The sequence below is a fragment of the Callithrix jacchus genome, chromosome 9 (genome assembly GCF_049354715.1).
Source record: "Callithrix jacchus isolate 240 chromosome 9, calJac240_pri, whole genome shotgun sequence".
NCBI lineage: Eukaryota > Metazoa > Chordata > Mammalia > Primates > Cebidae > Callithrix > Callithrix jacchus.
In genome coordinates this window covers 10,678,516-10,701,666 of record NC_133510.1, presented here as the reverse complement: position 1 = coordinate 10,701,666, position 23,151 = coordinate 10,678,516, and the positions used below count along the sequence as shown (strand labels likewise).

The 23,151-nt window shown below is 42.8% G+C and overlaps 1 protein-coding gene, 1 long non-coding RNA gene and 1 other non-coding gene across 3 annotated transcripts in view; 2 read left to right on the top strand and 1 right to left on the bottom strand.

Annotated features, from left to right (window-relative positions):
* Positions 1–5,301: 5,301 nt before the first annotated feature.
* CREBL2 (cAMP responsive element binding protein like 2) overlaps positions 5,302–23,151 on the top strand; it is a 25,426-nt gene continuing 7,576 nt past the window's right edge. The window contains exons 1-2 of the mRNA XM_002752131.5: positions 5,302–5,611; positions 21,994–22,191. Coding sequence (XP_002752177.1) covers positions 5,597–5,611; positions 21,994–22,191 — 213 coding nt within the window. The 5' untranslated portion in view covers positions 5,302–5,596. The remainder of the gene's footprint in view (positions 5,612–21,993; positions 22,192–23,151) is intronic.
* Positions 16,681–16,814, top strand: LOC118144680 (small nucleolar RNA SNORA5). The gene has a single exon (XR_004729430.1). It is a non-coding gene; the product is annotated as a small nucleolar RNA SNORA5 (small nucleolar RNA).
* The window catches only part of LOC118144077 (uncharacterized), a 15,436-nt gene continuing 14,563 nt past the window's right edge, over positions 22,279–23,151 (bottom strand). Inside the window, exons 2-3 of the long non-coding RNA XR_004728550.3 lie at positions 22,931–23,039; positions 22,279–22,395 (exon numbers count right to left, since the gene is read on the bottom strand). This is a non-coding gene — a long non-coding RNA (uncharacterized LOC118144077). The remainder of the gene's footprint in view (positions 22,396–22,930; positions 23,040–23,151) is intronic.

Here is a 23,151-nt window from a genome sequence, read left to right as displayed (position 1 = left end):
AGGTTAATTTTTGTTCCCTTACCCTCCTCTCTTAATCTCATGCCACCCCCTACCTCTCTTCAATCAGTGGTTTGTTTTTCACTTTGAATAGTTTTTCTCCTTTTCTTTCTCAGTCTCTGTGCCATAATTTGAACAAATCGTGGCATCCTCAAATTCTCTGTGCAAACCATGCTGCATTTAAAACTTTTTATCACTCAGCCACAGATGATCAATTCTTTGAAAAGACAAGTCAAAGACAGAGAGAAGTTATGAATGGGTATTTCTAGGATGACTCTGGGATACCTTCTTCCCCAAGTTTAGGGTGTGTGGTAAGGCGGGTCAGAAGTTACCATGGTAGATTTCATGGTAACTTTACCTTGGTAAGCCTTTAAAAAAAAATTGCTATTTCTAGATCTTATTGGAGATGGGTCTAGCAAAAAGTTCCATGCCAGAATTGCATCAGACATTTTTCATTTCCAAAGGATGTTTGGAAAGGGTTGGGCAGTTTAAAAATTTTTAGACTCAAGTAGGTCAAACTGGGCAGGTGCGGTGGCTCACGCCTGTAATCCCAGGACTTTGGGAGGCCAAGGTGGGCGGATCATGAGGATCAAGACCATCCTGGCCAACATGGTGAAACCCCGTATCTACTAAAAGTACAAAATTTAGCTGGGTATGGCAGCGTGTGCCTGTAATCCCAGCTACTTGGGAGGCTGAGGCAGGAGAATCACTTAAACCTGGGAGGCAGAAGTTGCAGCGAGCTGAGATCACACCACTGCACTCTAGCCTGGTGACAGAGCACGACTCCAAACCCCCCCCCCTCCAAAAAGTCAAACTAAATAGAAAGTCAGCTGGAGGGGGGCGCTAACAAGCTATTTTAATGAGTATTCTTTCTCTCTAATGTTCCCCAGGGGATATGAGCCTAAGCAGACCCACGTGGCCCAGGGATTAACATGATCATCTTGGCTCTGTTTAGACACCTGTGACTTTAGCCCAGCGGTAAGGGGACCAGGAGGGAGACAAAGAGATGAAGGCATGGAGGCATGCAGACCCATTAGGAGTGGGTGTGTGCCATGCTACTTAAAAAGTTACTACGAGAAACTCCATAGCAGTGACAAAGGCTTAATGCAACATAGGCCAACAGTGCCTCTGTGTGGGGTGTCTGGGAGTCTATTAACTGTGTTTGTGAGTGTTCAGGAGAGGGTGAAGAGAGGAGAAACACACGTGTTTTTTTAAAGGAACTGCATGCCTTGGAGGTTCCTTTTGAGAAGATGGTATAGGAAAACAAGATTGAGAACCACGGATATAGAATACACCCAGAACACTGAGAGCACATTCTTCCCCTAACCACTTAAAAAAAAAGTCGATTTGCTGTGTTCTCTCTTCTAATCAATCTGATGCACGGCTTTCCCTGCCTACCATAAGCACCCTCTTAACTTCAACTTATCAGCACTTAGATATTAAACTTGATTTGTATTATTTTTCACCAGATGCCTTCTTTAGTAGATGATCTAAGTTTTCTGCATGTCACCTCCTGGATTACAAAGTCCTTGAGGATTTACACTTTTGGAAGTTACTGCACCCTCTTCTTCTCTCTTCACGTCTTTGTTACCAATTCTGGGTACTTCTCAGCAAATGTTTAACAAATAACTGTACAATACTTCATCAGATTTTCTTCACTTTAAAAAGTCTTTTATGATGTGATCAGAATTCATTTTTATAAAGCCAGGAGTGGTGGCTCACGCCTGTAATTTCAATGCTTTGGGAGGAAGGGGTAGACAGATCACTTGAGCCCGGGAGTTCAAACCATCCTGGGCAACATGGCAAAACACCGTCTCTACAAAAAAAAATTTTTTTAAATTACCCAGACATTTTGTTTATAATTTAAAACGTTTCATAGTTTTTAGAATGAGTGTGTTTACTTAGTGTTTTTTATTTTTTCATTTTCAAATTATTTTTGGTAATAAATATACAGAAACATAATGAAAATAATACAACATACTCCCCATACCTACCACCACCAGATTTAACAAATTTGCTATACGCCTTTTTAAAACTAAAAGTTCAACTAAAAAAGTGAAGCTAATTACCCAACACTGCCCCACACTCATCCCATTTTTCTCCCTCCCTCCCTAGAAATAACCACAGTCCTGAGCTGGGGAATATACTATCCCTGCATGCTTTTAGATTCCACTACATGGTTCAGAAGGTCTTGGTCCTCTCTCCAGAGGGGCTGGCAACTGGGTTCCTGAAGCCGCTCACACACAGCCGGGCATCGCTATCTGTGTGCCTCCCGAAGGCAAAAGGACAATGGGCAAGAGACGTTTCCAGGGCTAGATGGATTTTTGTCAGGAGACATTTCTTCACAGCAGCTGGGATGCAGGAAGAGAGCATAGCAGAGGACCAACCCTGGGAAAGGAAATTCCATTCTGAAGAAAAGGGCACAGCAGAGACAAGGGCGTGGCTGGGCCTGGGAAAAGAAGGAGGTGCCCAGAGGTGGAAAGAAGCTCTAACATGGACTTTTGCTCCCTGATCAATCCTCAGGGAGGACGGAGCTAGGCGTCTCTCGGGGCCACGAGGAATACAGTTTGGGGATTACTGGTATGTCCAGGGCTGGGTCGGAGCTGCAACCCCAGCAGGGCACATTTCTTACCATTGGTACCAGGCTGGGTGGCATTAACTTGGAGGAACTGCCCTCCTCCAAAGCATTAGACAGATGGGACAGAGACCATTCAACTTTCCTTTTATTACTCCTCAATTTAGAGTTGCCAGACAAAATAGAGGATGCATGATTACATCTGATTTTTTGATAAACAATGAATTTTATTTTATTTTATCTTTTTGAGACAGAGTTTCACTCTTGTTGCCCAGGCTGGAGTACAATGGCACATTCTTGACTCACCACTACACCGCCTCTGGGTTCAAGCGATTCTCCTGCCTCAGTCTCCCGAGTAGCTGGGATTATAGGCACACCACCATGCCCAGCTAATTTATTTTATCTTAGTAGAGATGGGGTTTCACTATATTAGCCACGCTGGTCTCGAACTGCTGGCCTTGTGATCCACAAGGCTTGAGCCACCGTGCCTGGTGAATACTTTTTTTTAAGTAAAAGTATGTCTCAGATATTCATAGGGCCAGGGATGGTGGCTCATGCCTGTAATCCCAGCACTTTGGGAGGCTGAGGTGAGCAATCATCTGAGGTGAGGTCAGGAGGTTGAGAACAGCCTGGTCAACATGGTGAAACCCCGTCTCTACTAAAAATACAAAAATTAGCTCGGCATGGTGGTGGGCACCTGTAATCCCAGCTACTCAGGAGGCTGAGGCAGGAGAATCACTGGGAACCGGGAGTCAGAGGTTGTAGTGAGCCAAGACTGTGCCACTGCACTCCAGCCTGGGTGACAGAGCAAGACTATGTCTCAAAAAAAAAAAGTTGCATAGGATGTACTTTCCCAAAAGGATATTTGCTGTTTAGCTGAAATTTAATGTAATTGGGTATTCTGTGTCCATATTGCTAACTCTGGGAACTCTACCTCAGTTGGAGTTTGCAAGGGTTAACAAAGCACTTTATGAGTCTTTGAAAAGGTGTGAGCCAAAGGGCTCTTCAGGAGCAGCGTTGACAAATAGGCAATCTTTATCGAGTTCTCAAAGGCCCAAGGTCGCACCGACTTTATTCAATGAGGACACAGCCAGTTATTTTTAAAGTAACTTTACTGAGATATGATCCACTCATTTAAAGTGGTTTAACTACAGTTAAACTACAATTTAGTGGTTTTTTAGTCTATTCACAGAGTTGTGCAACTGTCACTAAATCAACTTTAGGTCATTTTCATCACCTCAAAAAGAAACCCAGTACTCATTAACTGTCACTCTCCTTTCCAGGACCTCTCCATCGCTGACATTCCTCAACCACTAATGGATTTTTTGGTCTATTTAGATGTGCCTGTTCCAGACACTTTCTTATAAACAGAAATCATCCAATATGTGGCCTTTTGTGTCTGGCTTCTTTCACTTCACATAACGTTTTCAAGATTCAGACATATTGTAGTCTGTATATGCCTTCATTCTTCTTCATTGCTGAGTAATATTTCTTTCTTTCCCTTTTTTTGAGACAGAGCCTTGCTCTGTTGCCCAGGCTGGAGTGCAGTGATCATGGCTCACTTCAGCCTCCAATTCCAGGGCTCAAACGATCCTCCAACCTGAGCCTCCCAAGTAGCTGGGAGTACAAGCACCACCACAACACCCAAATAATTTTTAAATTTTTTTGTAGAGATGGAATCTCACTATGTGGGCCTTTCTTTCTTTTTCTTCTCTTTTTTCTTCTCCTCTTCCTTATCCCCTTCTTCCTTTCTTCTCCTTACTCTTCTTCCTCCTCCTCCTCCTTTCTTCCTCTTCCCCTCCCTCCCTCCCTCCCTCTCTTTCTTTCTCTTATTTCTTCTTCTTTTCTGAAACAGTGTCTGGCTCTCTAGTCCAGGCTGGACTGCAGTGGCACAATCTCGGCTCACTGCAGCCTCTGCCTCCTAGGCCCAAGTGATCCTCTCCCGCCAGCCTCCCCAGTAGCTGGGATTACAGACATGTGCCACCACACCCAGCTAATTTTTTTGTAGAGATAGGTTTTGCTATTTTGCCCAGGCTGCTCTCAAACTGCTGGGCCCAAGCAATCCTCCTGCCGGCCTCCCAAAGTGCTGGAATTATAGGGGTGACCCACCACCCCCGGATAATATTTATAGTCGACACTGGTTTATCCATTCATCCAGTGATGGACATTTGAGTTGCTTCCACTTTTTGACTATTATGAATAACGCTCCGAGGAAAGAACATTTATGCACAAGTTTCTGTGTAGTCATTCGTTTCCATTTCTCTTGGGTATGGGAGTGGCCAATATTCTGAGGAGCTACCAAATTGTTTCCCAAAGTGGCTGCACCATTTTACATTCTTAGTTTTTGTTTTTCAGTATTTTAAATGAAGAACCTTTAGGGTTTCCTCAGCGTCCCAGACAAGGGCCTGCTCCCGGCATCCCGGCTTCAGGGCTGCCTCTGCAGAGCCACAAACTCCCCTCCCCGCCCTGCCAGGCCCTGGCACTTACGAGCCAAAACCTCAGGTCAGGCGCACTTTGGGCCTGCAGCCTGGCCCCGCCTCCTCAGAGCTAGTAGGCAAAAGAAAAACAGCGTCCCCTTGCTGAGGCTATGTGGACATTGTAGTTTTTTCCCCAGTCCGCAGCGCAGAGACTGCGATAAGAAAAACCACAATTCCCAGAACACCATGGTGCTACGGCAGCCGAAGGTGCCATTCCGCGTGCAGCCTTCCCGCCCACTCTCAGGTCTCCGCGGCTCTCCAGCGCGTCTGTAAACAGCCAAAGACTGTCATGGAGGGGGAGGAGGAGGCGGCGGCGGCGGCGGCGAAGGGAGGCGTTTGGGGCCGCCTCCAGGGTCCGCTCTGCCATTCCTGAACTGGTCCCTAGTCCCCGTGACTGTGGCATCAGGGAAGCGAACTGTTTAGGCGAGAGGAGGAGGCAGCTAGAACCATATCCCCTTCTTCCTCGGGGCGGGGGCCGGGCCGGGCCAGCTGAGCCGGGGGAGGACTCCGGGAGGGAGTGCCTGGCCGGGCCGGCCTGTCTGCCGAGATGGATGACAGTAAGGTAAGTATTGTGGTTTGCACGCGCCGCCGCCTGCTTGTCGCTCAATGCTAGTCCCGCGGCTGAACCTCCGCTGTGTAGTCCATGCCAACACCCAACAGACACCTGCCTGAAACATCCCTGCGCCTCTGCAGTCACTGCCCGAAGGTACCCAGCCGGGAACTCAGGGAACACCGGGGCTCCGTTTCTCCAGGAAGGGCCCTGGAAATTTTTCACTCCCTGGGCCACCCTGTTTCCTGGCTTTTTAGGTAGTGGAACCCCTGGTCCTTAACTTGCCTGTCGAGATAAGTGAAGGAACGACTGTGCTTTTTCTTCTTGCACTCTTTTGCTGCCTCTTACCCTGTCTCCCGTTTGGAGACTTTAGTGCACCCTGAACCAGCCTTATTCCCCGTGACGGCTCCCCTTTCTTTTCTCAGGCTCCCTTACTCAATGCCCCATTCATATAATCAGTTCACTCCCACTCTGAGGTATGTTCCTGTGGTTGGTTGGAACACTGCTAAGCTCCTGTTGCTTTCTGGCCAGTCTGGAGTTTAACCTCCTCTGGGAAACCTTCTCTAAAAAAATAGTGATTTTTCTTCTTGTTAACCTGAACATCCCATCACCATTCGATTTCGCTGTAAAAATCGCTTTCTGTATGATTGTAAGATAATAGGTAATGTTCATTATTGGTTAATCCATATAGTCTATCAGTGTATAGCTTTTTTTTTTTTTTTTTTTTCTTTTTTTGAGTGGCAGTTTCGCTCTTGTTGCCCAGGCTAGAGTGCAATGGCGCCATCTCGGCTCACTGCAACCTCCACCACCTGGGTTCAAGCGATTCTCCTGCCTCAGCCTTCCGAGTAGGTGGGATTACAGATATGCGCCACCACGCTCGGCTAATTTTGTATTTTTAGTAGAGACGGAGTTTCTCCATGTTGGTCAGCTTGGTCTCGAACTCCCGGCCTCAGGTGATTAGCCACCTCGGCCTCCCAAAGTGCTGGGATTACAGGCCTGACCTACCGTACCTGGCTGCCTTTCTTTTTATCTACCCACATTAGTGTTTTTAGTTTTATTTCCTGAAGATAGGGATGTTCAGGGATTTGCTTTTTGATGTTTCACGATGTTTTGGAACTGGACTTTTTTATTTTAAGGAGTCAGACTTCTAAAAATTGCCTTTTTTTTTTTTTTTTTTTTTTTGAGACGGAGTCTCGCTCTTGTCACCCAGGCTGGAGTGCAATGGCACCATCTCTGCTCACTGCAACCTCTGCTTCCTGGGTTCAAGCGATTCTCCTGCCTCAGCCTCCAGAGTAGCTGGGACTGCAGGCGTGCGCCACTATGCCCAGCTAATTTTTTTTTTTGTTTTGAATTTTTGGTAGAGACGGGGTTTCACTATGTTGGCCAGGATGGTGTTGATCTCCTGACCTTGTGATCCGCCTGCCTTGGCCTCCCGAGGTGCTGGGATTACAGGCATGAGCCACCGCGCCCGGACAGGTTTGCCAGTTTTTAAAGTACAAACCATCCTTCCCTGTGTTTCCCAGCGTCTGAGGTTTCAGTCTCCGGCACACTCTTAATGGTAGCTTTGCCTGGGTGCCTTTTTTTTTTTGCTGCGGCTGCAGTGTTTGTTTCACATGTCTTCAGAGGGATTCAAAAAATTTCCAACTTCTCTGTGCTCCTTGTTTTATTCTTTCTTGTTTTCTCTTCCTCTATATGTAGAAGACTGTGAGACAAGTGACAGATTGAAGGGAAAGCGCCGTGCAGTACTCTGGAATTGGGACTCACCTAGAGAAACGGATTGCTTGTGAATTAGCAAACCCCTCTTAATAGGAAGTGCTATTCCCAAGTCAGAAGCGGGGCATGTTTCAGGAAGCTGTCAGCTCTTAGAGTACTTAATACGCTCAGTACACACATTAATTCCCTTGACAAGAATCTTGCCCTTGTTTGTTTACAACAATGCCAACAGAATGCGGGATAACATTATAGACTCTTCCAGTTTGGGCATAGTAACATTCGTGGGACATGGTATTGGGGAAATGGTATTTCCAAGAGAGAAGGGGAGCGTTCTGAAGGTTTTCCAGACAAACCAGCAAGTAATTTTTTGTTTTTGTTTTTGCTTTGAATATTTCTTTGGGGAGGGGACATCACACTTTTTTTTTTCTTGAGACAGTCTTGCTCTGTCACCCAGGTTGGAGTGCAGTGGCACACTATTGACTCACTGCAACCTCCGCCTCTGGGGTTCAAGCAATTCTCCTGCTTCAGCTTCCTCAGTAGCTGGGACTACAGGCGTGTGCCACCATACCCAGCTAATTTGCTAATATTTTATTTTTATAGAGACGGACGGTTGGTCAGGCTGTTCTCCAACTCCTGACGTCAGGTGATCTGCTTGCCTTAGCTTCCCAAAGTGATAGGATTATATATAGGTGTGGGCCACTGTGCCCTCTGGATCTCACATTTCTATTCATAGAGTAGAAGTTCCAGTAGCTCAGGCTCCTTTCTACTGGCAGAGCAGGCTGGTGCTTCAGTTGAACCCAAGTACGTTTCTTTTTAGTTTCCTTTTTTTTTTTTTGAGATAGGGTCTTACACTGTTGCCCAGGTTGGAGTGCAGTGGCGTGGTCACAGCTCACTGCAGCCTTGAACTCCTGGGCTCAAAATAGTCCTCCACCTCAGTTGCCCAAGTGGCTGGGACTACAGGAACGTACATCCATGCCCAGCTAACTTTTTGCAGAGATGAGGGTCTCACTGGCGTCTATCTGATCATTGTCCTTCACAGGTTTCCGGAAGCTATCAGCTCTTAGAGTACTTAATATGCTCAATCACACGTTAATGCTCTTTGCAAGAATCGTTCCCTTGTTTGTTTATAGCAATGCCAACAGAATGGTGGGTCACATTGTAGACTTCCAGTTTTGCCATAGTAACATTTGTTGGACATTCCTTTTATTCCTTTCTTTTTTTGAGACAGAGTCTTTCTCTGTTGCCCAGGCTGGAGTGCAGTAGTGCCATCTCAGCTCACTGCAATCTCTGCCTCCTGGGTTCAAGCAATTCTCCTGCCTCAGACTTCTTAGTAGCTGTGACTACAGTCATGTGCCACCATGCCCAGCTAATTTTTTGCAATTTTTTTTGAGACAGGGTCTCACTCAGTTTCCCAGGCTTGAGTGCAGTGGTGCTATCTTGGCTCACTGTAACTTCCGCCTCCCGGGTTCAAGCGATTCTCCTGCCTCAGCCTCCTGAGTAGCTGGGATTACAGGTGCGCACCACCAGGCTGGATTGACATTTATATTTTTAGTAGAGACAGGTTTTGCCATGGTGGCCAGGCTGGTCTAAACTCCGAACCTCAAGTAATCTGCCCTCCTCCTCAGCTTCCCAAAGTGCTGGGATTACAGGCGTGAGCCATTACACCTGGCCAATTTTTTTTTGCATTTTTTAGTAGAGACGGGGTTTCATCATGTTGGCCAGGCTGGTCTCAAACTCCTGAACTCAGGTGATCTTTGTAGGGCATTCCTTTTTGAACAGTCCCCATTCCATGGACGTCTGCAATATCACCTTTCTTATAGGTTTCAATGTATGTGGCCAAAGGAACGACTCCATGTTTTCTAAAAGGCCTGGAGAACATCTGTTGGTGCCTTTTCCTTTTCCCTTTATGTCATCATTTTTGTGAATTACTGGAAGATGGCAGTTCCAGCTGAAAGGCAGAAATATTTCAGAAAAGTCTTTGCTAGCTTGATCTTTCATTGTTAATTTTGAAATGAAATCTTAAGGCTGTCTTGTCCAGAAAATAATACTAATGTTATGGCTGTTTAAGAATAGTAGCACATATTCTCTATTTTTTCTGACTTGAGATTCAGAGTATGTTCTTTCTGATTCTCAGTTTTTTCCTTTTCAAACCTTTGAAACATTTAACAACTTTCTGATAGTTTTCAGTAATTTCAAATAAGTCCAAGAAAAATACATAGGATTTTGGGCTATTTTACTTAGCTATAAGATCACATAAAGATTATTTCTAAAACTAGCAATCTGGTAGAGTGGGGAAGGTTCAAAATGTCATTGTTTAGCCTAAAAGAGAACTTAAAATTTGAAGGTAGACCATCCATGAATTACTTTCTAAAGGATACACAGGTAAGTAAAATGAATTCAATTCTCACTCTATTCATTTATTGTTTTTGTAAGTATTTAAAAACCAGCAGCTTTGAGAACCTTAGTGAGTATCAAAAAGAAAACTCATTTTAAATGTCTCTGGTTGGAGAGTGCCTCTGGAGAACTCTACTTACACTTCGAATGCGTGTTGTAGTTGTAGATGAGTAATATTTACATGTCACGTACAATACTGGACTCTCCTTCAACAGTCAGGCAGTGTGAAACTGTCCTTACGTAAGGCTTTGGCAGCTCCCAGCCCTGCCTTTTCTGTGTCCTAGTTATAATCCCACAAAATTGTACTGTCTTCCTAGTATATACAGACATACACACAAAGCACACTTTTCCCTCACATTCTGTATGAGTCACAGTCTCTGGTTCTGTTTTCCTCAGTATAAGAGAAGACGAGGATTGGGGTTTGGAAATGTGGTGGCTGTGCCAGTGAGAGCATAAAGGATGACAAACTGGCTGACAGCAAGTCCAGGGCAACAGGAAGAGGACAGAGTAGGCAGGAACAGCAGTTATAGAGAGGTAGTATTTGAGCGAGTAGGTCAGGAACATGATGATGATATGAGGACCTTCGTTTATAAAGATCTGTATTCTGAGTTGTTTTTTTTTTTTGTTTACCAGTGGTGATAAATGAGTTTGCCCCAAGTTCCCCACACTCTGCCATCTAGCTGGCTGGAGTGAGAACAGGACAGATTTGAATGGGGAACAGCTTTGCCTCCCAAGTGTCTAACAGTGTGCCTAATATAGCATAAAGTACTCATTAATAGTGATTGAATTGAATTGGATCAGGGTGACATTAAGGAGATTGCCCTGAAGTACCCAGGCTTTATTAAGTGTGTTCCAGCTGAGCAAACCAGCCAGCACATACAATGACATATGAGAGAAATAAAGCAAGAGATAGATTGGACATCTCAAAGTGAGGACTTAGAAGTGTGTTAAGTAGCAGAGCTCAAATACTAACTGAACAGATCTCCTGCTAGGCTAATTGGAGAGGGAAAATCTCAGCTAACTTACTTAATCTTTTTGAGCTTTCGTTTCCTTATCTGTTAAATGTGGTCAATAGGTGAGGCGTTGGTGAGGATTAGGGATGATGTATTTAAAGTTCTAGTGCAGACTCTAACACATGGTAGGCTCTCAAAACACGGTATCATATTACCTAGCAGTTATTCCTTGGGCCTTACCACAGTGCAGTATGCCCCTGAGATGCTCATTTTAGTAATTTTTAAGTATATGCTGTTGTATAAGGTTTGCAGCACCTACACAACCCTTTGCTCCAGACTATGCCCCAGATGGGACGGGGGCAGTGGGATGGGACATAAAATGAACTTATGTTCTGTCCTTAATCGTTAGATAGTGTGAGAAAGGTAGTCTCCTGAGGCCATGTCCATGTTTACCACTAGGAAAATGTGCTTGTTTTTATGAAAGTTTCTTCTCCTTGGCCAGGTGTGGTGGCCCACACCTGTAATCCCAGCACACTGAGAGGCCAAGTTAGGTAGATTGAGTTCAGGAGTTCAAGACCAGTCTGGGTAACATGGTGAAACCCTGTCTCTTCAAAAAATAAAAAAAGTTATCCAGGTGTGGTGGTGCATGTGTGTAATCCCAGCTACTCAGGAGGGAGGCTGAGGCACAAGAATCGCATAAGCCCAGGAGGTGAAGGTTGCTGTGAGCTGAGATCACTCCAGCCCAGACAACAGGGTAAGACTCTATCCCCCCAAAAAAAGAAAAAAATAGAAATGTGTTATTTTCAGAGGCTTTGATCATAGATAGAAGGTTCTCATTTTTATTTTATGTTGGACTTTATTGAATGAACACATGAATACATTGAAATAGCCTAAGGTGTCAAGATCCAGTTGAGGGACCAATGCAGGAGTCGGCCGGTGACTGGCCACAGCATGCCAACGTGGGCTACCATTTCCCTCCATACTTCCTTTCCACCTTGCGCTCTATGTGATTTTCTGGAAATGAGGTTTCTTACACTTTCCTTAATCTTTTAACCTTAATCTTTTTCTTTCCTTAATCTTTTCCTTAATCTTTTTTCTTTCCAGTTCTAAGTAGTGCTAGTTCTCAAAAAAAATTTTAATTTGGCAAAAAGATCTCTTTGACATTCTTTCCTTTGGCTCCTTAACCATCCTCCGCTGCAGTTGGAGCAACCTTCTTGGGCCATGCCTTGCAGCCCAGACATTTTCTACTTTTCCTGTCCTCTTATTCACATCAACACTTTCTACAAGACCAAGACAGAAGAGCCATGTCATCTATTAAGCAAATCTCTTAATAAAAGAAAGAAAGCACATTAATATCGACTGTGCTTAATCTCTTAATTAAGCACAGTCGATATTAATGTGCTTTCTTTCTTTTATTTTTTTGAAACAGTCCCACTCTGTTGCCCAGGCTAGAGCGCAGTGGCGCAATCATGGTTCACTACAGCCTCTACCTCCCATGGTTCACTTCAGCCTCTGGAATAGCTGGGACCACAGGCACCTGCCACCAAACCCAACTACAGAAGATTAATTTTAAAATATCTTCTGTAGGGATGGGGTTTCACTGTGTTGCCCATGCTGGTTTCAAACTCCCAAGCTCAAGCCATCTGTCTACCTTGGCCTCCCAAAGTGATGAGATTACAGGCATGAGCCATCATGCCTGAAAGGCTACCTTCCTTTCCTGTCTAGGTTACATGCACATTTCAATTTGAGTACCTCTACAGATAGTTCAGAAACCAAGGAGTAATTTTTTTTTTTTTTTTTTTTTTTGAGACAAAGTCTCACTCTGTTGCCCAAGCTGGAGTGCAAAGGCGTGATCTTAGCTCACTGCAGCCTTCACCTCCCAGGTTCAAGCATTTCTCCTGCCTCAGCCTTGTGAGTAGCTGGGACTACAGGCATGCACCACTATGCCCAGCTAATTTTTGTATTTTTAGTAGAGGCAGGGTTTCACTATATTAGCCAGGCTGGTCTTGAACTCCTGACCTTGTGATCTGCCTACCTCAGTTTCCCAAAGTTCTGGGATTACAGGTGTGAGCCTCCACACCTGGCCACCAAGGAGTAATTTAAGTACCACAGAAACCAGTTGAAATCTAGGTTTAAATAACCTTATTCAGAATGTTTTGTCCTCTCGGATTTTCAGAAAAGTTTATTGATTCATCCAACATTTGTTGGACACCTAATACATATGAGGCATTGTGCTAGGCAGTGGAGTTGCAAAGATGATTATGAGTTTGTAACTGTTCTCAGGGAGCTTATATTTTATTGGGTGAGGCAGACATAGAAAAGTAATTACAGTACAGTGAGGTAGAAAATGAGGGCAATAGAAGCAAAGCTCTTTTGGGGCATTAACATTGGATGCTTAACTGTCAAGGTATGTCAGACATGGGTTCACAGAGTAGGAATGAATCTTTAAAGAACTGGAGTCCCCTCCAAAACAGGAAAGATGGAATATCCTCTACTAAAGCATCTTGCACAGGAAAGTAAGTATTTTGATACAGCTAGAGAAGGATCAACAGACTTTGTGTAAAGCGCCATGCACACCATATGGTCTCTGTTGGAATTATTCCACTCTACCATTGTATCATGAAAGCAACCACAGCAGAATGTAATGAATGGGCATGGCTGTGTTCCAATAAAACTTTATTTTCAAAAACTGGGCTGGGTGTGGTGGCTCACTCCTGTAATCCGGGCACTTTGAGAGGCCTGGGTGGTCAGATCACCTGAGGTCAGGAGTTTGAGACCAGCCTGACCAACATGGAGAAGCCTCGTCTCTACTGTAAATACAAAATTAGCTGGGCATGGCGGCGAGTGCTTGTAATCCCAGCTAATCGGGAGGCTGAGGCAGGAGAGTAACTTGAACCTGGGAAGCAGAGGTTGCGGTGAGCGGAGATCGCGCCACTGTACTCCAGCCTGGGCAATAAGAGCAAAACTGTCTCGGGGCGGGAGAAAAAAATATTGGCAGCAGGCTGTATTTGGCTTGCCAGTGGGGCCGTAATTTGTTAACCGTGAACTATAGCATGAAGCATAAGTAGTGGTGTGGTCAGAGATAAGGATGAAAGATAAGCAGGGACCAAACTGCAATATGCTTGGCAGACAAGGCTGAGAAATTTGGGTCAGTATCTTTCAGTGTGGGAGAGACCTGCTGAACCAGATTCTTTATAGAGATTGGGTCTGGGAATTTGAATTTTAATAAGCTTCCCAATTGAGTGGCTCTTACGTGTAGTGAGGTTTTAAAACCAAGGCCATATGGCCGGGCGCGGTGGCTCACGCCTGTAATCCCAGCACTTTGGGAGGCCGAGGTGGGTGGATCATGAGGTCAAGAGATCGAGACCATCCTGGTCAACATGGTGAAACCCCGTCTCTACTAAAAATACAAAAAAATTAGCTGGGCATGGTGGCGCGTGCCTGTAATCCCAGCTACTCAGGAGGCTGAGGCAGGAGAATTGCCTGATCCCAGGAGGTGGAGGTTGCGGTGAGCCGAGATCACGCCATTGCACTCCAGCCTGGGTAACAAGAGCGAAACTCCGTCTCAAAAAAATAAATAAATAAATAAAACCAAGGCCATAGATGTTGGGGAGCCATTGAAGGGTTTTAAAGCAGAGGTGACAAAATCAAATTTGTGTTTTTGAAGAAAAATGCCACTGGCTATATGGAGAACAGATTAGGGTGAATATGTAGGAACTGGGACAAGACCAGAGGCAGATGGTCCAATTATGAAAGAACATGGTTTTTAGTATATGACTTGAATTCAAGTCTCATTTTCACATTTTCTAACTGTGGTGATTTTGGACAGATTATTTAATCTCTTTAGATATTACTTTCTTCAGATACAGATTGGGTGTGTTAATAAGGACCTTATTGAGTTATTGTGAGAATTTAATGTATGTGTGAACTCATACCAAAAGAACTTAGCACATACTGAGTTAAACAAATCCTGGTCTTTTTTATCACCGGTGTGATTAGCTTGCACAGAAGAAAAGCCTGGACTGGAGACTGTATTAGAGACTTTACAATGTAGGTTGCAGTTGATGCAGCTGCGTAAAATCCCTTAAGGATAAGGAGTGGAGAGAATAGAGCTAAAGAGAGCGGTGGAGAACTCTAAAGTGATCAGAAGATTCCTGAAGAATAGGACTCAGCAAAATAAACCGAAAAGAGAAGTCAGTGATGTCAGAACCAGAAGACAGGGCTGTTATGCCATCAATCGAAGGGTGAAGAGATTTTTAAAAAGAGGACTAATCATTTGCGGGATGGGGGAAGGCATAGGGGTTGAGAGAGGAGAGGCAGAACTCTCAGGCTGAAGATGCCTACTTGGTCTTTCTCCTGTCGACTAGAAAAACTGGTAGAAAGTTAACAACAGGAAGATGTGAGTAGACTTGCCGCTTTCTGTAGACCTGGCAAATAAGAGAAAAAGCCTAACCCACAGCCGTGAAGGAAGTTATGGCAGCCCTGACACCAAATGAAAATACTGCTGCTTGTTTTGTTTTTTCTTTAAAGTGGTAAAGAGCAGTGGCTAGCCACATTCATATTTATCTTATTTTTCTTTAATCCATGGGAGATAACTATTCTCTTCTCGTTTTTAAGAGAAAGACAAAACAAGCCCTCCTGTTTTCCTCTTTGGCTGAGGCTCCTGGCACTTCTTCATGTAAATACAGTAGTTCTCTAACCCTTAACAGCTTGAAACTTTTATTAGTCACGGTACTTAGAGAATCAGTATGTAAATAAGTGTAAAAAGGGTGATAAAAGAAGAGTTCTTAATTGGTTTTCAGATTTTACATCCCTGAGAGGGAGCATTGCTTTTTAACGACTTCTTTAAAGTTGGTGGTAGTAGTAGTAATTTAAATCACTTTCAAAATATTGCCAATTTTTCTCTCTCATTTATTCATTAAATTATCGATCTTTTAATAAATATCTCTTAAATGCCTGGCTCTGTGCTTTATACTATGGAGGTTGCAAAAGAAGTAGAAAACATAGCTTTTGCGCTTGAGGAGCTCAGACTACTAGGGGAGATAGAAAAATGTGTGACTCCACTAAAATATATATATGTGTATATATCTATATCAAAGCATATCAATTCTGTGTGATATTAACTCTGTGTTCCAGAACTTTGAAGAAAAATGACTTAAGAACTGAGGATGGTGGTCAGTGAGAGCTTCAGAGAAAATGGGCTAGAGCTGATTTTAACAAAAGGAAACAAGATTTGCCCTTTTGGATGGTGGGGGTTAGAGGGAAAACAGAAATGTAGCTCTAATTAGAAATGTGGGCAATGGGGTGCAGGCCAGTGGTCTCTAAGGAGACTGGTTTGACTTGATACAGAGGGTGCCTGCTGGGGATAATGAAAGAGAAGAGTGACTTGAGGCGGGAATCCTGGATGCAGTGGGCTGAATGGTAGCCCCTAAAAAGCTATGTACAGTCTGAATCCCTGGAACCTGTGGTTATCACTTTATGTGGTAAAAGAGTGAATATTACCTTGTATGGCAAAAGATGTGATTAAGGATTTTGAGAGGAGGAGCTTATCCTCCATTAACTAGGTGGGCCCTAAATTCAAGGACAAGTGTCCTTATAAGACTAAGGCAGAGGGAGCTTTGATGGACACATGAGGAACCCGTGTGACCACTTAGGCAGATTGGAGTGGTGCGGCCACAAGTCAAGGAATGCTGGCAGTCACCAGAAGCTGGAGGGGCAAAGAATGGATTCTCCCCATGGCCTCCATAGGGAATGCAGCTCTACCAGACTGCTCCAGTCTGGACCTCCAGAACCAGAGAATAAATTTCTGTTGCTTTGAGCCACCACATTTATGGTAATTTGTTACAACAGCCTCAAGAAATGAATATAATGTATATGGTGACTTAGTAAGTAGTACTGAGCCAGAGGTGTTCTCTTGAACTTGAGGGTGACATGACCAGGGGCCGTTAGAGAAAATTTATTTCTACAATGATCAGGTATTACTTTTTTACAGTGAAGAAAAACACACAAAAGTTATGAAAAGGCAGCCGTGTCAAATTCAGTGCCTGCCCTTCGCATGGTAGGCACTGGCCCAGAAGGCTGCCACAGAAACACTGTGACTCATGGGCCCTGTTCCTGTGTCTCAGGCTCAGGGATAAATTTGGTTACAGACACCAAGCAAAAAACAAAACAAACAAACAAAGTTATGAAAAGAAAGGTTCATCTGCCAGCTCTTTGGAAAGTGAATTGACAAGGAAAGTGGGGTAGAAAAGAAGAGATGGTGGGGAGATGCACTGGGAATCTGTCGTAATAATCTGTGAGTAGTGCTCTGACTAGTGTTGGGGTATTAGTGAAGTAGGATATTTCCCTGACTGTTTTGTGGGATTTGCGACAGGGGTGCCTCATATACTCAGCCTACCACTCTCAACTCCTTGCAGGAGGGAGCATGTGAGCAAATGAGAGAGGGAACTGGAGTGAATGAGCGCTGGAATTGGCCGGCCGTTTTGATGCTGGCAATAGTGAACTTCATGCAGGCCCATGCAGCATCCAGGTAGGGGGGTGCCTGAGACTTCCAAAGCCCCAGAGGGAGTGTTACAATGCTCTGTTGAGTTCTGCCGTCTGTGGATGTCTCAACTGTTAATAGCTCGGTGGACCATTTGCCTTTTCATGTGAGGCAGCTGGCCTCCACCAGCAAGGGCAAAGGACCAGTGTGACAGCCTTTTACAGCTGCACTTGTGGCTCCTAACCTCTTATCCAGTGTCCAGGTAAAATGAGGTTGCACAAACGAATTGAAGGATGATGAATTCAGGGGATTTTATTTCCGATGAAAGTGGTTCTCTGCAGGAAGGGGAGCTGAAAAGGGGATGGGACAGGTAGGTAATCTTCCCTTGAAGTCTAGCTGTCTCTGGCCAGACTGTTCTCTGAAGTTATACAATCAGTCCATTCCTCTGAAGTCAAGCTGCTTCTCTCTGACATCTAGCTATCGTCTCATCTACCGGCTGAATCTGGGGTTTTTATAGGCACAGGATGGGGTGGGGCAGAGCAATGGGTGGTTTAGAAAAAGGCAACATTCAAGTGGAAAAATAGGGATGTAAGTTATTTTGGGCTGCCATTTCAGGCTTTTTGGCTTGAGGATGGATTTTGTTTGGGAACCCACCCTTTTCTGTCTAGAATTTTCTGCCCCCTATCACTGTCAGGAGGAATGGAGAAGAAGAGAGAAATCAGAGGTTTATAAAGGAATACACTGGCGTGACTTTAGTGGTGGGCATGGAGAGTCGCAATAATAGGGTGAAACTTCAGTGAGGTGTAAAATGAAAAAGTTTGTTAGTTAACCTCAGCACAACCCTTAAGTGAGTGTCTAATATAAAAGTGAATTGCGTTAAATGAATGACTATACAGCATGAGTACAACAGTGCATTTAATGCACCTGTCAGTGTTAGAGCTTTTTCAGGGAATTATATGATCAGGTTAATGAGTCATGTCTAAGATGAGAGTGGGAATAGGTATGCTTGACGACCTTCTGACAGGTTGCTATATTACAAATCTGGGGACTTGGGTTCTAGTCCCTGCTCTGATGGAAGTCTCTGGACTAAAATCTGGTCATCTATAAAATGAAGAGCTGACATATCCATGTGTGTGTCTATGTATACATATCCCTCCACCACCAGCATTCTTGTCTATATTGATATTCCGCTGTCTGCAATGTTATTGTTTATTTCATGGCTGCTGCTTTTCACTGGTCTAAATGCATCAAGGTTAAGTATCCTATTGTTTTGTATTTATCTCTGGAGTTTTACAGTGTTTGGCATAATGTGGGTATTTAATAAAGGGTCACTGAATAAGGGAATTAATGTGCCCCTCTTGACCTGAAAAGATGAGGATGATAGTTCTTCCCTCATCTGAGGTAGTGTGAAATAACAGGAGATAGCATGTAGAGTGCCTGACTCAAGGCCTTGTTCATAATGAGTGCTTTCTGACCACACACCCTGAATTTATGTTTTTATTATGTTTGTCCTGAAAAATGGGATGTACACAGTCCAGGAATCTTTGGAATAGGATTAAATGTGGGGCGCTGGAGGCTTCCTCATTTTAAGAAGCCCCAGTTAACTCCTAAAGAGCGTGCAACTCTAGTTATGTGTTCTCTTTCTGTGGAAGTTACCCCTGTTGACTGTGAAGCTTAGGCTATCCATAATTTCCTCAGGCCTTTGCAAACTGGTTTCTATTTTGTCTTTTGCTGTAATGGTTAATTTTAGAATTATCAGCAACCCCCCTACTTGATTAAGTCCAGTTTTATCTTAATTCTCAACCTTAAAACTCATGAGTTAGAACCTTATGCTTGATCCCTCCCCTCCAGAATGCTCATTCTCTTCATAAGTTCTGTGTCTGTGCTACCTTGATTCTTCCCTTTCAGCTATTCCTTTTGCTTTTTCAAGTTAACTAAGTAACCGTGTTTCTTTTAAAAATAATAGCTTTATTGAAAGGTAATCCACAAACCATAACATTCACGCTTTTAATTTGTTCATTCTGTGTATTTTAGTATATTCACAGAGTTGTGCAATGATCACCACTATCTAATTCCAGAACAGTTCCATCACTCCAAGAAGAGACTCTCATAAACAAACTATGGTACATCCCTCCAGTGGAATACTATTTAGCAGCAAAAAGAAACGAGTTGCTAGGTGCACCTTTAGTTCCAGCTACTTGGGAGGCTAAGGCAGGAGGATAGTTTGAGCCCAAGAGTCTGAGACCAGCCTGGGCAACATAGTGAGATCCTGTTTCTTAGGAAACAAGAAAAAGAAAAAGAAAAAAGCTATCAAGCCCTGAAAAGTCATGGAAGAGCCTTTAATGTATATTGCTAAGTGAAAGGAGCCATTTTGGAAAAGGCAAAATTATAGAGATAGTAAAAAGATCAGTGATTGCCAGGGTTTCAGAGGAGGGAGGAATAGATGGAGCACAGGGGATTTTAGAGCAATGAAACTATTCTGTATGATACTGCTTATCAAAATTCATAGAACATACAACACCAAGAGAGAACCCTAATGTAAACGATGGATGTCAGTTACTACTGATAAATCAGTATTAGTTCACCAGTTGTAACAAATGTACCACCCTAATGAAAGATGTTAATAATAGGAGGCACTGTGAGAGTGGAGGGGGGAATAGTATGGGAACTCTGTACTTTTCTGCTTAATCTTCCTGTAAACCTAAACAGCTGTTAAAAGGTAAAGTCTATTAATTTAAAAAAGAAAAAAAGAAACTGAGACCATTAACAGGCGCTTCCCGTTTTTTTCTTCCCCTTCTCAGCCCTAAGCAACCATTAATTTACTTTAAGTCTCTATAGATTTGGAATAATACAGTATTTGGCCTTTTGTATTTGTCCTCTTTCACTTAGCATAATGTTTTCAAGGCTATCAGTGTTGTACCCTGTGTCAGTACTTCATTCCATTTTATGGCTGAATAGTGTTCCATTATGTGGATATACTGCATTTTGTTATCTATTCATCAGTTGATGGATAGATCATCTTGCGTTGTTTCTGCTTTTTAGGTATCACGAATAACAGTGCTGTGAACGCTGATATACAAGTTCTAGTGTGGACACACGTTTTCATTTCTTTTTGGAATATACCTACGGTTGGAATTGCTGGGTTACAAACTTTATGTTTAACGTTTTGAGGAACTGCCAAAATGTTTTCCAAAGTGGCTGTATTATGTTACGTTCCCTCCAACGACGTATGAGGATTTTGATTCCTCCACATCTGCACCAGTACTTGTTATTAACAAGTCTTTTTTATTATATAAGCATCCTTGTGGGTGTAAAGTGATATATTTTGTGGTTTTGATTCACATTTCCCTAATGACTGATGATACTGAGTATTTTTTCATTTGCTTATTGATGATTGTATGTCTTCTTTGGAGAAATGTCTATTCAAATCCTTGTCCCCTTTTTAAGTTGGGTTGTCTTTTTATTATTGAGTTGTAAGAGTTCATTATGTATTCTAGATAAAAGTCCCTTATCATATTTATGATTTACAACTATTTTCTCCCATTCTGTGGGTTGTCTTTTTATCTTGATTATTCTTGAAATACAATTTGGTAGTTTGTACTTAGCATATCTGAGAAACCACTGCCTAATCCAAGGTCACAAGGAGTAAATCCTGTTTTCTTCTAAGGTTTTATAGTTTTCTCTTTTACATGTAGGCCTTTGTTCTATTTTTTAAAATTTGAGATGGAGTCTTACCCTGTCATCTAGGCTGGAGTGCAGTGGCGTGAACATGGCTTTACTGAAGTCTTGACCTCCTGGGCTCAAAAGATCCTCCCACCTCAGCCTCCCAAAGTGCTGGGATTACAGATGTGAATCACTGTACCCAGCTTGTTCAATTTTTAATTTTTGTATATGGTGCAAGGTAGGGATCCAACTTAATTATTTTGTAAGTGGCCATCCACCTATCCCAGCACCCTTTATTGAAAACACTATTCTTTCCCCATTGAATCACTTTGGCACCTTGTTGAAAATCAATTGACCGTAAATGTAAGGATTTATTTCTGAATTCTCTATGCTTTTCCATTGATTTGTATGTCTGTCCTTTTGCCAGTATTATACTGTCTTGATTACTGTAGCTTTCTAATAAATTTTGAAATCAGAAAGTGAGGCCTCCAGTTTACCTGTTTTTCGGGATACTTTTGGTTGTTCTGGGTCCCTCATATTTCCATATGAATTTTAGGATTAGCCTGCCAATTTCTGCAAAAATGAAGCTGAGATAAATAGGAATTTTGTTGAAACTATAGATCAATTTGAGGAATATTGCTTTCTTTATAGTATTAAGTCTTCCAGCCCACTACCATGTACTGCCTTTCCATTTGTCAGATCTTAATTTCTTTCAGTGATGTTTTATGGTTTTTAGTGCACAGATTTTACGCTCCTTATGCTAAATTTATTCCTAAGTATTGTATCCTTTTTTAGGCTACTGTAAGTGGAGTCATTTTCTTAATTTCATTTTCAGATTGTTCATTGATAGTGTGTAGAAACACAACCGATTTTTGTGTATTGATCTTGTATTCTGCAGCCTTGCTTTACTCATTTATTAGCTCTAATAGGTTTTTTGATGGGGCAGGGAGCGGCAAGAATTCTTTTGGATTGGATTTTCTATGTATAAAATCATGTCACCTTCAAATAGCAATAGCTTTACTTTTTCTTTTTGAAGACCCAGAAGACATCTGATGGGATTATGCTTTCTCAGTTCCATAGGCTGCACGTATGTTTTGTTTGTAAATGTTCTCTTTGCTAATATGCAGCCATAGTCACTTTGCTGTACACAGAACAAAGGGAAAAATTATTTCTTCTCTTGCTTGCTGAAGGTGGTTGGAGGCAAAGTAAAGAAGCCTGGTAAACGTGGTCGGAAGCCAGCCAAAATTGACTTGAAAGCAAAACTTGAGAGAAGCCGGCAGAGTGCAAGAGAATGCCGAGCCCGAAAAAAGCTGAGATATCAGTATTTGGAGGAGTTGGTATCCAGTCGAGAGAGAGCTATATGTGCCCTCAGAGAGGAACTGGAAATGGTAAGAAAGCGTCAATAAACACATGAAAAAAATCACCTTAACGGTCAAATAAATAATACATTAAAATATGAAGATACCAGTTATCACCTGTCTAGTTGGCAGACATTGGAGAGAATATTAATCTGTGAGCCAGGATGGAGGCAGGGAGACATCTTCATACACTGCTGGTGGGTGCAGAGTGTACGTGACTGTTAAACTGGGAGACTGTTGATGAGGAAAGAAAATGGAAAATAACCCAGATGGACAACAATAAAAGACTGGTTAAATAAATTTTACTACATTTGTATATTGGACTAGTTTGTAGCCAGTAAAAATCACAATGCACATATGTTTACTGACGTAGAAAGATACAATATATTGCTAAGTGGACAGAGCAATACTATAATATGTAACTATGCGTAGCATGCCATTTGTGTTTAAGTGAATTTATTTTACATGTTTTGTTTGTTCATCCATTCAGACTTTGGGCAGTGGCTGTAAAGATGTGAAAGAGAGTAGATAAGACATAATTGAAACTCCATTATTGTGAGCTGAGGGTGGAGGTGACGGAAGAGGAAGATAATACCGTGATCATCACACAGCTGGGACAGGCTTCCACAGGTTTTTAGGAAGTAAGACAATAAGGTTGGAACATGAAGAGAGGGACGTGAATAGTGTTGTATATGTTGTCCAGATATATACTATTCAGTAGATATTTTTGATATGTTGAATTTGACCTATGCTATAAATTATTTCTTACCTTCTGCATTGTAAGCCACTTGAGGGCAGAATCTTTGGTCCGCTTCGTCTTTGTAGACCCTCGAAGTCCCTAGTGTGTATTCTGGTAGATAGTAGATGTTCGATGATTACTTGTTAAAGAGAGAAAGGAAATTACTAACATTTATTTCTTTATTTTGGGGGTAGAAATAATACTGTGACAGTTATTAAAAAAAAAAAAAAAGATGAATTCTAACTAGTGGC